We start from the raw sequence: 16165 nt of genomic DNA, 5'->3' as shown, positions 1-16165 counted from the left end.
CGACTCTAGCGCCCACACCCAACTCCAAGAGGATCTAATTGAGCACATTTGGGAAAACTTTGGCGGAGAATATTAAATTATGTCATTTTTATTTTTTTAGAATTTTAATTATGTCTTCGCTTTTTTAATGTTAAGTTGTAATATTGTTTTAATTTTAATAAAGTGTGTTTGTTTAAATTGAATTGGGTTTTAAAAAAATTATAAATTAAATTGAATGAATAGTAATTAAGAGACGGTATAGAGACGGTTAAGAGACGGAGCGTTGCAGCCTCCGTCTCTTAGTTAAGAGATGGAGGAAAAAAGGACAGTGGGGCCCTCAAATAGTGCTCAAATAGTAGTTAAGAGACGGTATAGAGACAGCGTTGTGGATGGCCTTAAGGTTTTTACATTGGGGGACTCAAAATTCCAAGTATAATATTTGTACACACATTCACACAGTAGGCTCATTTCACTATCAAGGTGGTTACACAGTGACTGCCAAACACTCACATTTTCTTAGATTTCTAACTTTGAAATAACTTACTATTCATTGCTATATACTCCCTCCGTTCCATGTTCATAGAGTCATTTTTCTATTTTGGGATGTTCCAAGTTGATTGAGTCATTTCTATTTTTGGCAAAAAGTAATTCTCCCTTTTACTTTATTCTCTCTTCATCTCTCTTACTTTATTCTCTCCTACTTTTTTCACCATCCATTTAACACACTATTCTTAAACTCCGTGCCGAAAAGAAATGCCTCTATTAACAAGGAACGGAGGGAGTAGTTAAAATGCTTCCACAAATGCTGAATTTATACCGTTGTAGTACAATTTTTAGCATAGATTTGCAGTAGGATACTCATATAGATATTCACTAATTTTGGTGTATGGTCAGGGGTTCAAATAATGTTAATAGTTTTTTTGTATGATGCATCAATACCTATTCTTGGTAGTTTGAAAGCTAGGTTTCATTTTTTTTAGTTGGATATATGTACTCGAGAATGTTAGTGTGGAGAAATGAGAATTGTGTTCTTTTTATTTTGGTTCAAAATCTAATTTTACAAAGTTTGATATACTTACATTATTCTTACTTATTTTGTATCCTAAACAATACTCCATTTGGTACGCATAATTGAATTCATTATGATATGTACTCGTACGTACATATTATTCTACTCCTTATTTTGACTTCAAAACAATAACTTAATAATTTAAAATATAATTTTAGTTACTTAGTATGTATAACTAAATCCATAATTATATGTACTCATACATACCAATGATACCATTCACCTCGTATAGAATATGATTGAAAAAACAAAATTTTACACCCCTCAATTAAATTACAGTAAATTATTTGCCAAGTCATTGAACAATTTTGTGATGAAATTTGCGTAGATATTATTCCATTCTATTTACAGCTGTTTGATATTGATTTGAAACTGTTCTCCAATATTCTCTTGGAGCCAATAAGACAGAGGGTGGAATTTATGTATACGTATAAAATACAAACATGGTCCATGACCATATATATGTTTGATGTATTCATATGTTTCTGATACATCAAATCAACAAACCCTTTTTATGTGAAACTCCTTTTGTTTGCAACAAAAGTTGATAAGAAGTGGTCTTAAATAGAACTGGATTTTTCTTGCAGCACTAATTTTGTTTGCGTCTAAAAAACTACTTAGCCAATTATCCATACTCTCATTTTATTCTCTCTCGCCTCAATCAACACTCCCCTTCCTCCCATACTATTTTATTTCGATGTAAATGATACTAATATTAGTATAATACTTATGACATAATTTAATGAAATGATATGCCCTGAAATAAAGAACTATGCAGCCTTCAACAGGCCTTGAAGTTTGGTAGAATTATTTTTCAAAATTTGAAAATTATGAAATATCTCATGATATCTTGAAAGAACTTTTAGTACAATGACAAACCTCTAAGAGCATCGTTAACGCACTGGGCCGGGCCGCAAACGCAAGTCCCGGCCCGTCCTAAGCGTTGGAGGAGCGGAAGTTTCGGCCCTAGCCGGTCCCGGGGCCACATTTGCTGCCCGGTGACGCACCCGGGGTCCGGCCCGGCCTAGGGTTAATTGCTTCGGGACGGGCCGCAAACCCCCAAAAAATTTATTTTATTTTTATTTTTTTATTTTCTTTTTTTACACACACACACATCGGAGTTCGAGATACATTGGCAAGCGAACCAGCCTCTTCCAGCCCCTCGTGGTCACGTCCGAACTAGCCTCCTCTTGGCTCGTAAGTTGACTACCCTCAGGCGGGTCCCGGGCATGTAAGTTGACTACCCTCAGATAGGTCCAGGCCTGCACGCTTGCAATGTCCCAAGGCAACAAGCCTTGAGCCCACAGGGAAATTAATCCCAGGTTGCGCCATCCAGGATTCGAACTCAGGACCTCCTGGATGGCACCATATCCTTGCCTCCCTTCTCAACCAGTTGAGCTAGGAGGCTTGGATTATTTTTATTTTTTTATTTTTCCCCCTATTTTTACCCATTTCTTCAACATTCTTCCACCAATTTCTCCATTTATATCCTCTAAATTATTTCAATATTTTTTCTAGGAATTGTAATTTTTATTTTCTAGGATTTGTAATTTTCTTTTTTCGACTGAACAATGTATTTTCCCGGCTTGAATTGTTCAACGTATTGCATTTACGAGTAAAATATGTTGAAGTTGTGAATAGTGTCACTTATTTGTTGAGGCCCGGGTTGGGGCCTGCAGGGTTAGAGCAGTTGGGGCCTGGGCCGTAACTGTAGAGGAATGGTGACGTGTAGGGGACTTGGGGCTGAAATGGGGACGGGGTTAATGATGCTTAAAGGCTGTTGGCAATTTTGTACATTTTCACCTTAACCTCAATTGGCTCTTTGCAAATTGGTATATTCAGATTTCAGACAAGAACAAAGTAAAAAACATCTTTGTAAATAGACCAAATCTTGCGAATACTTTTAAAATTTCATCATTTCTATTTGTTTAAAAAAGAATGTGATATACTATTACTTAGAACAAAATCAGACCCATACAACTAAGAGAATGTGATATACTATTACTTAGCCAAATGGCTAAACGATTTTCCTGTGTTGTAGATTGAGTTATTTTTGTTGTAAATTCCCAAGAAAACAAATATTTTGGACATTTGGAATTAAAAAATGTAGATTGGTCCAATAATAGAGTGAAATAGTGAGTGGGCCTTAACTGGTTAGAATGAGATGGGTGTGATGTGGGCTAGTCAGTGTGGTTGGCATCTTATGACAGTGGCTCCAGTTTTATCAAACACAAATTTCATCCCCATCTTATTACTTTTTGGTCCATTTTATTCAGAAAGTGAGAGTTTTTTATGATTTGTCGTCTCATATACAAATTGAATTCAACAACACAGTTATTCTATTTTTTTCTTACATGGCAATTAAAAATGATGAGATTTGAATCCTAAAATCTTTGAATTCCAAAATGCTCAAACTATCAAAATAAAGTCAGTAGAGATTCACCAAGCGCTAGAAAACAAAATTACCATATATATACTATTCATAAATGCTACTCCCTTCGTCCCACTTAAGATGACACGTTTTCCTTTTAGTTTGTCCCAACTAAGATGACACATTTCCTTTTTTGAAAATTTTCTCTCTCCAATTAATACACAAAACCACGTTTTCTCACTCATATTAAAATATCCATCTTTCTTTCTCACCCACATTTTCTCTCTCCAATTAAACTCATTAACCAATGACTCCTAAAATCCCGTGCCGGCCAAGGAATGTGTGTCATCTTAGCCGGGACGGAGGGAGTAATAATAAGAGGCACCTCGATTAAAAAAAATATTAAAGCAAGAGACAAAGCAAAACTACAACAAAACCACCTAAGGACAAACAACATATCACGAACCAACCACCAAGTCAATCTAAAGGGAGAACTCGCCCGTCTAAATTGCATAGAGAAAGGAGAACATACACATCAAGTCGTGTTCGCCGTGCTAGTAGCCACAATTTAGATGCATAAGCATGGGATCAAGTATAGTTTGAGAGTAACTTATTTATTAATTAATAGTGGAGTAGTATTTTATAATTTAATTTTTTCTACCATATCAGATTTGGACACGTTTGCAAGATTAATGTTAAAAATATGTAACGAAAATGACAAAAAATAGTAGTACTAATTAAACGATCACCATATATTGGCACGCAATGGCACGGACGAGGTTTGGCTATCTCGAACATGTCCACATATTAACACGTGATGCCTGTTTGGAACATTATATTAAGAATTTGAGAACTTAGTAAATGGTAATATTATAGTAACAGATTGGATACGCATCATTAGACGAAGATAATTTATCATTTTGGTTCATATCTAAGTTGTTATATGGAGTACAATAATGCTTCTCTAATGTTTCAGCGTGCGGCTGATAAGTTAAGTTAAGTCGTATTCTTTTAATAAAAAAATCAATACATTTAATTTTTCTTGTTTTATTTTATTTTACTTTTCTTCAATTATCTACTTTATTATTTAATTTAATTTATTATTTATTCACTTATCTATTCTATTCTCTATCGTTTTCATGAATTTTTTAATTTTAAAAAATGAAGGATCTAAAACAAGCAAAATCCAAAGTTCAAGAATTTTTTAAGGACGGTGACTGTTTGAACCCTAAACTCTCGGGGACTATTTCTATAAGTTCCACTCTACACATTTTGGAGAGTTAGCGGAGCTATTTGTGTTGAAGGCTTGTACTCTCTCCGTTTCATTACGTTTAACACATTTTTTTTGGATATAGGTTTTAAGGTAGTACTCGTATTTAGTGATTAAATGAAGAGAGAGAAAGTATTGAGAGATGATATATTAAGAGAGAGATAGAGTGTTGTTTTTTTGCCATAAAAGAAAATGTGTCACTTGTAATGGGACGGCCCAAAAAGGAATACGCCTCTGGGACAGAGAGAGTATCATTCTTCTCCATAATTAAATTGATGCCAATATCTAACAACAACGCACACCATCTCCGATCAAAATGATTTTCCTCTTCTGATAATTTGGTTGTCGTTGTCGAATTGCGGCTCGAACGATAAATTTATATTCTCTTAGCATTTTCACAGATACCTTTCCAGAAGATGGCGTCCTTTAGTCACTCTCATATTAGAGCATCCACACACGCGCTCTTCCCTGCTCTTCCGCAAGAGTACAACACTCACATCCATGCTCTTCCGCAAGAGCATGCTCTTACACTATTCAAGGGTCACATCATTCTATTATTCAATTTAAATACTTCAATTGCTAAAAACATTTCCACAATATTAAAATGCATTCAAAATACTCAAAATAATACTGCTAATTACTAAAAAATTAAAAATTACATAATTGATGAATCTTGTTGCTTCCTAATTGAAGACACAAGAACATGCTTATATATATAGGCTATAAAATTGGGAATTGCAACCATAACCATAAACATATCTATCTTTAAGTAAAAATTGACATTTGATGAGAAAGATTGACGGATATCACTACTATTTGATGTAAAAAAATCAATTTTTTTAAAAAAAGTCAAAATGGCTATATTTTTGGGATTCCGATTTTTTTTGAATTATTTTTGATTTTTTATGAATAAAAAAAAATAAACTTAATGGAATAGAAACACGCCCAATCACGCATTGAGCGATTGAGCATCACCGCACAATGGAACGCTGCCACGTCGCCCTGCTCTTCGGCATGGTGGTGTCGACGGCAAGAGCACCGTTGGAGATGCTCTTAGTTGTTTCACCTTGAGGGGTCTAGAAAATACTGAGGATTAGGGGTGGCAAATCGTGCGTGTCGGGTCGTTATCGTGTCGACACGATAACGACACGAACACGATAACAACAAACACGAACACGACCCGTTAAGAAAACCTCAAACACGAACACGAACACGACACGAAACCCTCAGACACGAACACGACACGAACACGACACGAACCCATTAACGACACGAACCAATTCGGGTCAACACGACACGATAACAACACGTACACGAGATGACACGATAACGACTCGATAACAACACTACCTGATAACGGTTAAAACTATTAAAAATGAAAATAATAAGAATTAATAATATTAAAATATTATTTGTTAACGGATAACACGAACACGACACGAACACGTATTGTTAACGGATAACACGAACCTGACACGAACACGACACGAACACGACACGGAATTTTCGTGTCCTTAACGGGTCGACCCGATAAGGACACGAACCCAATAAGCTCTGACCAAAACCCATTATTTTCGTGCCGGTTCGTGTCGTGTTATCGTGTCGTGTCAAAAATTGCGAGCCCTACTGAGGATACATTTGCCAAAGATATATGGAAGCCTTGATGTGATTGTGATTAAAATTTAAATTGACGGACATGAGCAGTCATGAAATAGTTACAAATATTGTAAGATTAGCATTATTTGGCAAGAGAAATTTGGATAATACGAACATCGAAAATTTGCAAGGTCTGACCAAATTTTGAGAAGAAAAACTTGAATTTTGTGATGTGGAATTTGACTCATATATATGAATCAAACCAATTTGAAAAGCAATTCATAATAAATGTGACATTTTATTGGAATGGCGGTGATGAAAAAGATGTGAGAATTTGAACTGATGAAAAGAGTGAAATTAGAGAAACGATGGTGATGAATATTTATGTACATAAGAATAGTTGTTTGAAATTGCGTTCTTTTTTGAAAATTGGTAACTTAAATAAAAAACATTGAGAGAAAGAAAAGAAAAAAGACAAGAGAAAAGAAGCGAAAATATGAGAAAGTGAAAAGTGTTGCACAACTGCACAAGTGCGGCTTGAAATCACCAAGTGTGGCTCGTGGTGTGAGTGCAGTGTTCAGACATGTCGACTATGATCATTTCAGCTGAGATGCTTCCCAAAAATTGCCCCATTTTGAATCATTTTATATACTTTGCATACCTTGTTTATTATTTTAAAACTTTATCTACTTGACTTTTAAATAAACTTACATAAAATCAAATAGAAGAAAATAATTGAATAATTTACAAAAACAGTATTAAAATAAAATAGAGTATTAAAAAGTTTGGAGAATATACATGTTGTAGACTTGTATTGTAGGTAGGGATGTCAATCGGGCCAGCCCACCGGGTTTCGGGCCAACCCTATTCGGGTTGCGGGTCAATCGAGTGCGGGCTAATCGGGTTGTTATTTTTTCGGGTTATAAAAGTTCAGCCCTAACCCTAAAAGCTCGGGTTTCGGGCTAGCCCATCGGGTTAATCGGGTTGCTACCGATAAAATTAACATGCGATCAATCCAATAAATAATGGTGAAAATTAGTTATATTTATAAAATGTAAAATATTTAATTATGATAAATTTGAGATATATGCGTAAACTCAAATATTAACATGATCAAATACTAATATTTGAGATTTATGCAACATAAAACATAAACATCAAGAAATTTTAAAGCATGTTTAGAAATTTAAATATATTTTTTTACTGAATTTGAAGTTTCTAATTCATTTATCTATTATTATATTAATAAAAACTTAATATATAATTTATATATTTAATATATAAAATGGAAAGTTATTTTTTCAGTAATCTGTATTATAAAATAATCAATGAAGTGTCGAATTAGAGTCAAACAAATAGAACAATATAAATTTTATCGGGTTTCCGGGCCAGCCCATCGGGTTTTCGGGTCTAGCCCTAACGGGTTGCGGGTTAATCGGGTGCGGGCTAATCGGGCTGTAATTTTATCGGGCTGGAAATTTTCAGCCCTAACCCTATAAATTTGGCGGGCTATTCGGGTCAGCCCACGGGTTGCGGGCTAAATTGACATCCCTAATTGTAGGTCATCTATCTTTACTTTATAAATGAGATCATATCAAAAGAATTGTTTGTCCAAAATAGGTAATACATCCAATTTATCCTAAATTTATGGTTGTCTTGTTTGTTTTTTTCCAATCAATCCTAAAACTTTTATTGATGATGTTTCATAATCACTCATAAACCTATATAGGCTACTCCTAATATTAATAACCTAATGTTTTCTGTGACGATGAAATTCAAGCTACCCTCATTATTATGATTCTTAACTTTTACTTTTTGTGACCAGTAAAAAATATTTTTTTATTAAAATAATAAAGTGTTTACTTTTTTCATGCATCAATAGGTTGAGAACGCAAGCACCTAAACCTAAAGTGTGTGTGAGAGAGTTATTTAGTGTAGTAAGTATTTCTTCAAAATTGTAATGAGAAAATTAAAAAATAAAAAAAGTTGGAGTCAAAGATGTTTTTCCTCTGAAACTGTACAATTATTTTAATACAGAACATACACCAAAATGATACTACAATTAATTAGAAATATCCCAAGTAATTGAGTAATATTTTATAAGTAAGAAATTATAATGTCAATCATCATCAACAAGTATAAATGTGTAATATTCACACCGCACCATATGCAAATTTGTAATGGAAAGAAGTAATGGGCCGGTTACTGGGCGGGCCTATATTCTTTGATTTTATCTTGTATTGGATTTACAAATAGATAATTCAACGGTTTTTTTATACTACTAGTAGTATATATTTTTGTTAAAATCACTATTGCTACATTCCAATCTAAGTAGTACGAGTAATTGTTTTGAACATAATACTCTTCGATTTTATTATATAGTCACCATTATTATTAATATACAAATGTCCCTTGCAAAATATACTTTAGTTAGTTTATTATGTCAAATTTGTTACTTCTTCTTAATCATAAATATGTGATGTGAGCACATAAAGTTACTTGTATTGGACGCTCGCCTCAGTGGTAGTGCAAAGCTTATATTTTATGTGTGGGAGGATATAAATTGAAAGGCAACTACATGAATTATGTTAAGGTTTGGAAAAGGTTAAAAAGTGGTTAGGACTAGAAATTGCACGTGAATGAAAATCACACAAGAGCAACGCAGACAAAGCTTGTCCCTTCAACCTTTCAACCTTAAACTGTCAAACAACAACAACATAGACGACCTTCTCTCTCTCTCTCCAAACTGATCATACAAACAAAAAGAGAGAAATTAATGTTTGTGATTATGTTGAGTTAGCTATCCTTAAAAGATCTCATCTTCAATTCCACCGAAAATTACATATATCTATGAGCGGCGAAGGAGAAGGACGGGGAGGGTGGCCGGCGCCGCCGCCGCTGTATCTAACAAAAGACGAGCAGTGGAGCCACTTTGACGACTCCGTGAATGCAGTCTCTTTCGGCTTCGTCGCCACCGCCATTCTCATCTCCATGTTTCTCCTCATGGCCATTTTCGAAAAGTTCCTTAGAACCACCTCGCCGGACCTCTCTCCTCCCACCGCCCGCCGCCCCGATCATCTTATTGCTGCCGACGCCAAACCACCCTACCACCCTTCTCCTAAAGTGAGTACTATAATTTTTTTTTTTCATTTTCATTTATTTTGATAAAAAAGACCTACTGTATTTAAAAAAAAAGATTTTAAGTTTTAATCCCACTTTTTCTTTTTTATTTGATCTGTTTGAGTAGATGGTTGAAGCATTTTTCTTGATTTAGAAAATTTCAACTTTGTTGTTTCTATTGCACTGAATTAATAACCTCAACTTTAATTATTCACTTTTTCTTTTTTCCTGCTTGGCTTTCATATGGCAAGCAATTTATATGCCTTTTGTTTTCCCTTTCGTTTGTGTTCTTTTTCTTAGTGGGGGAGGATGTGTGGTGGGGTTCTGGTAATAATTTCTAAACAATTAACATAGTTGAAAGCTTAAACTATTACTAATAACCTACATACAATGCTGTTCTTGAACTTCCATTTTTATGCTAAAATGTCTTAATTAAATAAGAGGGGATTTAAATCTATAAATTAAGATCCCTAATCTTACTAAGAATAAAACTGCACAAATACTAATTAAACAAATGAACTTTGTGCTTTAGTTGTTGTTTTCCATGTCATAAAGCTCACACTTTCCTTAATATATACTGTAAATTAGATCATGTGATTATAGTACAATGAGGATTCCTCTTTGTATTTAGAAAAATATCGACCCCATCTACTAGTTAATTTGGTGGTTTATTGGTCCCTACCCTATACCCCCTGTGATGTGCAACCCGATCACAGTTGTAGATACGAGTAATAGGATAAGCCTAGCTCTCATTAATTGTCGTAATTTGTTTATTACATAGAAAGTGAGAGTCTTAGTTAATTAGGTAGGTGTTGTTGAGATAAGGATGAATTGTGATGTGTGATGAATTTGTTAGGCAATGGAGGTTTATGTGGTGATGCCAGGTGAGAATGTGCCGACCTTCATTGCCCATCCAGCCCTCGACTGCGTGGCCCATGATGCAACCAGCGTTCTATGTTGAATCAAAGGCTACTTTTTTATGCCTTACTTTCACAGTGTGTGTGTGTGTGTTTCTTTTGTAATGTTATGCTTTTGAAGGAATTAATTTGGTCAAATAAGTAGAAGACTTTAGATCTTATCGATATATAGATGAGATGAGGTCATCATCCAATTTAACATGTATAAACATCCAACCACTGAAAATGGGCTAATTTTTAAGCATTTGGAGTAATTATTTTCGAGTTTGTTTTCATGTCATCCATTTGTTTTCTGATACGAGTATTCTATCATTATTAATTAGTTTAGATATATTAGGGATTTGCATATCTTTTCTTATATTTGTTTCTTATTCCTTAAGCTAGTATTCTAGTATTATAAATAGGGCTAGGTTGTTATCGTTTTATTCATTCAATCAATATATGAGATTATCATTCTTTTGGCTCAATTGAGTAGCAAACAAGAAACCTTCCCTAAGGCTGCCGGCGAGTCACGACTCGCGCTCAGCCGCCCTTTTTTGCCGTCCAAGTCACGACCCAACGTTGGGCGCTCGACAACGACGACATCTCGTTTCTTGATTTTGTGTGCAAATCGACGTTAAGGAGGAAGGTCCTTAACAATTGGTGCTTTCATCCCGTACTCTTCCTCCTCATCACCACCAACTCCACCTACCAAACCAAAATCCACATTATTCAATCCATTATTCGATCCCATCTCCATAGCCAACTTCCTACATCATGTCACGCACCTACATCGATGCGGCGTGGACGGGCGACCCCTCGTCGCTAGGGTTTGAGAAGATCATGGCTCGATTCGATAGATTGGAGTTCCTGTTGGATTCGATGGATAGGCGCGTTGATAAGCTGGAGACGCCACGTATCCCTTACCCGGATCCACCCTATTTTTCGGAGGATGCAGACTTTGACGGGCATCGTTCCCAGCGCGACGGGTGGACGGCCGAGGAGGATGTCCCCTGGCCCTTCAACCACGGCCGGCGGGACAGTGGTGGGGATATCCGACGCCGGTGTGGTGATGCCCGCGATTTACACAACCGAGGGGGCCGCTTTCCGCAGTTCGGCGTGGCGGCTGCACCCTATCGCTCGCGCCCGGATATGCAACCGCGCTCTAGTTGGGAAAGGCCGACGGATCGCTACCCACAGGAGCTCGATCGGGGGTCCCAACAACCTACTCGTTTTCGCACCTGCCATGAACAGCCTCCCGGCTGGCCGCCACCGCAACGCTCACCCCCAAGTTGTTGGCCCGCACAGCGGCGTCAAGACGCCTATAGGCAGCAACACGAACCTGTTGCTGCACATATGGAGCCCCTCAATCGGTTTAGCAATTCCCCGGCAGCCACAACCCAAAGCCGATCCTGCCACGAGCAGCCCACGGTTGTGCTGCAACCGTTGCTCGGTCCGACAAGTCTCCAACGCTCAGCCATACCATCGATGGCCCCTGCTGCTGTCCCACCGCCCTCCTCGCATCTACCAAGCACCCGCCCGACTACGCAGCTTGTTTCTTGTGAAGAGATGCACTTGGGAGTTGAAGGTGATTCACAAGTGTTAAATCAAGTTGACTTGCGGCTCAATGAGATGAAATTAGTAGATGAAGAAGTACGAGCTATAGAGGTGGATAAAATTGATGACGATGATGGTCTTCATGATTCAAGTAAAATTGCAACATTTGATTTCAATGGTTGTCTCGCAAAGACATCTGTGAAGAGAGTGAATGCAGATACATGGTCCCTCGTGTCTCCTTCAATACCAGAGAAGCTCCATAATCGGTATAAAGATGAGCTACATGATGCTCGCAAAGATACGGTTAATGGGTTGAAAGACATGTCACTATACTCTCGTATGGGTGTGAAGAGGATGGGGGAACTTGATAATAGGCCATTTCATGTTACGATCATGAGGAAGTTCGTTGAGGATGTTTACATCGACTATGCTATAGTAGGTTATTGGAGATTGAAACAACGATCGTGTCCGTTTGATCCAGGAGGAGATAAATCGCCAAAGCTTCGTCTTTCAACTTTTCGTTGCTTTGTGCTTTTCACCTTGAGGACAAGGTGGATTTTAACCGTGGGGGAGTTGATACGAGTATTCTATCATTATTAATTAGTTTAGATATATTAGGGATTTGCATATCTTTTCTTATATTTGTTTCTTATTCCCTAAGCTAGTATTCTAGTATTATAAATAGGGCTAGATTGTTATCGTTTTATTCATTCAATCAATATATGAGATTATCATTCTTTTGGCTCAATTGAGTAGCAAACAAGAAACCTTCCCTAAGGCTGCCGGCGAGTCACGACTCGCGCTCAGCCGCCCTTTTTTGCCGTCCAAGTCACGACCCAACGTTGGGCGCTCGACAACGACGACATCTCGTTTCTTGATTTTGTGTGCAAATCGACGTTAAGGAGGAAGATCCTTAACATTTTCTTTTCATGTTTTTAGGATATACTGTCAATTTTGTGGAATGCTTTTTAAAAAATATTACTACCTCCAAGAAAAAATAGTCATGTTGTTCCATTTTTGACCGTTTAACAAAATTACTCCGTTTTTATCTATTTAGAGTAAGTTTTTTTTCTTTATAGTGATGAATCTCATTTTCTACTAACAACAACTATTTTTTCACTCTCTTTGATCTCTTTTATGTTACCAATTTTGTGGAGTATTAAAATTCATGTAGTCTATAACTAAAATTATTCTTTGTAGTAACAGTATATAATTAGTTGAAGACAAATATTATGCTAGGACTAACAATGAAAAAGCACACTTTCGACATAATGTAATTAATGTGTTGTGTCGACCTAAATTCCTATAAAAATTGTAACTATCCATATTATAAGCATTTTCTCATAACTTTGGCGTTTATCGAACAGATGATCCAGCCTTACCCTTTTGTATTTTATGAAATGATGATTACATCACTAGAGGATCATTATCCATACCTTTGTCGAAAAAAATACTACCCCTTTTGTTCCATTAAAAATAAAACATTTTCCTTTTTGGGTTGCCCCATTAAAAATGAAACGTTTTCTAAATTAGAAATAACTTATCTCTACTTTTCCCTCTCTTCGATAACTAACAAAATAACACTACATAAAATCCCGTGCTGAAAAGCAAACGTTTCATATTTATTGGGACGGAGGGAGTACTAGTTTCACAATCTATATAGATAGTAACGACCTATTCAATAGCAATGTTGGTGTCCAGAAATGACACATAGTTTATGGACTGATGAATAATACTGGTGTGGTAAATGAAAAAAATTCACTATAAGAAACGTCTTTCATGTTGAAAGACAAAGGCTCAATAATTACTACTTCTCAATTTAAAATTTTACTAGACATATTTAGTGGAGTAACGGATCAAAGAAGAGTTATAATTCATTGAGGAATTATGTTTTAATTACTCCATCCGTTCTACTCATGTCCACATTTTGAGTGACACGAGATTTTAGAAGGAGTTGTTAAGTGGAGTAAGTAGCTATAGAGAAAAATGTACTTGAATATATTAATGAGGAGAAATGAATTTATTTTTAAATATAGAAAGTTGACATTTTGAGTAAAACAAACTAAAAAAAATAGTTACACATCTTGAGTAGGACGGGGAGTACATTCTCTTAAAGTTTATTAGTCTCTGAGTTTACCCAAAAGTTTGTCGCTTTTTAATCAATCAAACCTATGCAAAGATGTACGGAGTAGTAATTAAAAATATTTTTGTGACTAATTCTCAAACTTTCATCTCGACAAAAATCTACTACAGTTTGTCCCTATACAAATTTCCCTTTCGTCCCATTAGCCTAAACTTGCTTTCAAAATTAATTGTGTTTGGTCTAAGTTATCACTAATTAAACGATGAATAGACATTAACAATTAATGTGACTGAAATTTTGACCAAATTAGAACTTTATATGAAAAGACTATACTAAGTTACTCACGGTTGAATTTGGGAGTACGTACATAGGGGTTGGACCCCTAATATCACATAATCCATTAAACATACATTATATTTATGAGTCATCTAGCTAGGGGTCATTCAATCTGAAAAATTAGAGCTCTAGATTATATTTTGTTAGAGAACTAAACATGCAAATAAATTGGGAGTTATGTACTAATCCATGCCATTAACAACTCCCTGCGTGCCTAATACTCCCTCCATCCCAAAATAAGTGAGCACAAACTTTCCGGCACGAGATTTAAGGAAGTGAGGTTTTGTTAGTAAAGTGGAAAGTGAATAAAGTAAGAAAGTTAATAAAGTAGAGAGAAAAAGTAAGAGACAAAATAACAAAAAAGGAAATGACTCACTTATCTTGGGACTTCAAAAAAAATGTGAGTCGCTTATCTTGGGACGGGGGAGTAGTAAATTAGAATTGGTAACAAATTAAATGTCATTAATATGTACTTTGTTGTATTTTCTATTCATTAGACAGCTTATAGCTATAGATACCCAATAATATCATGGTTTTACTAATTAATTAATAAGCATTTTATGATTAAAACATAATGTCTTCCTCCTCAAAAAGGGAAAAAAAGAAGAAACTTACAGTATATATGAAAACGACGTTCTTTAATCTTGAAAAGGATTGTCAGTATATTTTATGATAAAGCCAACCAAAAACAGCGTTAGTAAATATTAGTATTAATTGTGGTTATTATGAGGTGGTTGTGGAGAAATGAGGCCTTTCACTACTAGTGGTTGCTTCTGATTAAACATTTTTAACAGAAATCAATTAATTTGATTTCTGGACATCTCAACTCATAATAAACAATTATACTTACCAAAAATCATCAGAGCTGTGAATATTCGGATTGGGCTGTTTGCTGCACAAATGAATAATGAAATAAAACTTGAACACATTGTTAACATATTAGGTTAGTATTAACATAAAAAAAGGTTAGTATTAACATCAAACATTATGGCAATTAGGCAAAGTGTACGTGTTTAATTAGGTTACTATAAGTGAAATTAAAATAACAAAATTTATCCACTTGAAGTGAAGTTTAGCATTTATCATTAACTTTAACATTAACATAATATATTAACAAAATATAAATATTATCGGTTAGATTTTAGTCCAATAATTGGGTGTATAGGGTATAGTACTTAGATCGCAACCGTTAAATAAAAACATATATCTAACAAATTAAAATAAGTCAAATGAATAGTATATATATATAATATATTCTATTTACAAGACCGATTAATGCTCCTTTCTAAGGTATTAATGAGTGATTGGAGCATATACAATATTAAGAAAATTTGTAAACTAATGGCATACATCACAATATATAGAGCCCATTGGCTTAGAGCATTTCTAAACTGTATTATACACATTAAACGTCCAATATAAATATCTTCAGTGTCATCTTCAGTCATTAATATATTGGCAATTACGGTTACATATATGTATTCAATATGAATATTTATAGGTGTAGTTTATAATTTGATTATATTGGTTGATTTTTCTTTCTAATTTTTTTTGTATAATAGTTTTTGAGCACGTAGTTTCTATTTTGCGATAAAAAAAATATATATTCCACTTCATCTAATTTATTTATATGTAAAATACATTTAGTGTTATTTTTATTATTTATTTTAGTATATTGTTAAGACGGTGATATGTTTAGTCGTATTATTTATTTTTGTATTAGGAGTATTAGATTTGACATCTGCTCTTCTCTACTTCTCTCTATTTATTTCGTTTTCTTTCCTTCATCCATAAACATGTTTTAGTTATCAAAAAACATAAGTAACTAATTAATTTTGGATCTAATAATAATTATACAAAACTAATGATAACTTTTACTTAAAAATCT

At 35.0% G+C, this 16165-nt stretch overlaps 1 protein-coding gene across 1 annotated transcript; it reads left to right on the top strand.

The window, feature by feature from the left end:
• Positions 1-8914: 8914 nt before the first annotated feature.
• On the top strand, positions 8915-10597 carry LOC121803096. The gene is made up of 2 exons (XM_042202802.1): positions 8915-9408; positions 10262-10597. Exons 1-2 carry the CDS (start codon positions 9136-9138, stop codon positions 10364-10366), a joined length of 378 nt encoding a protein of 125 aa, XP_042058736.1. The 5' UTR covers positions 8915-9135; the 3' UTR covers positions 10367-10597.
• The last annotated feature ends 5568 nt before the right edge of the window (positions 10598-16165 follow it).

This window comes from Salvia splendens, chromosome 5 (assembly GCF_004379255.2).
Source record: "Salvia splendens isolate huo1 chromosome 5, SspV2, whole genome shotgun sequence".
Taxonomy (NCBI): Eukaryota; Viridiplantae; Streptophyta; class Magnoliopsida; order Lamiales; family Lamiaceae; genus Salvia; species Salvia splendens.
This window is presented reverse-complemented; position numbering and strand designations above follow the sequence as displayed.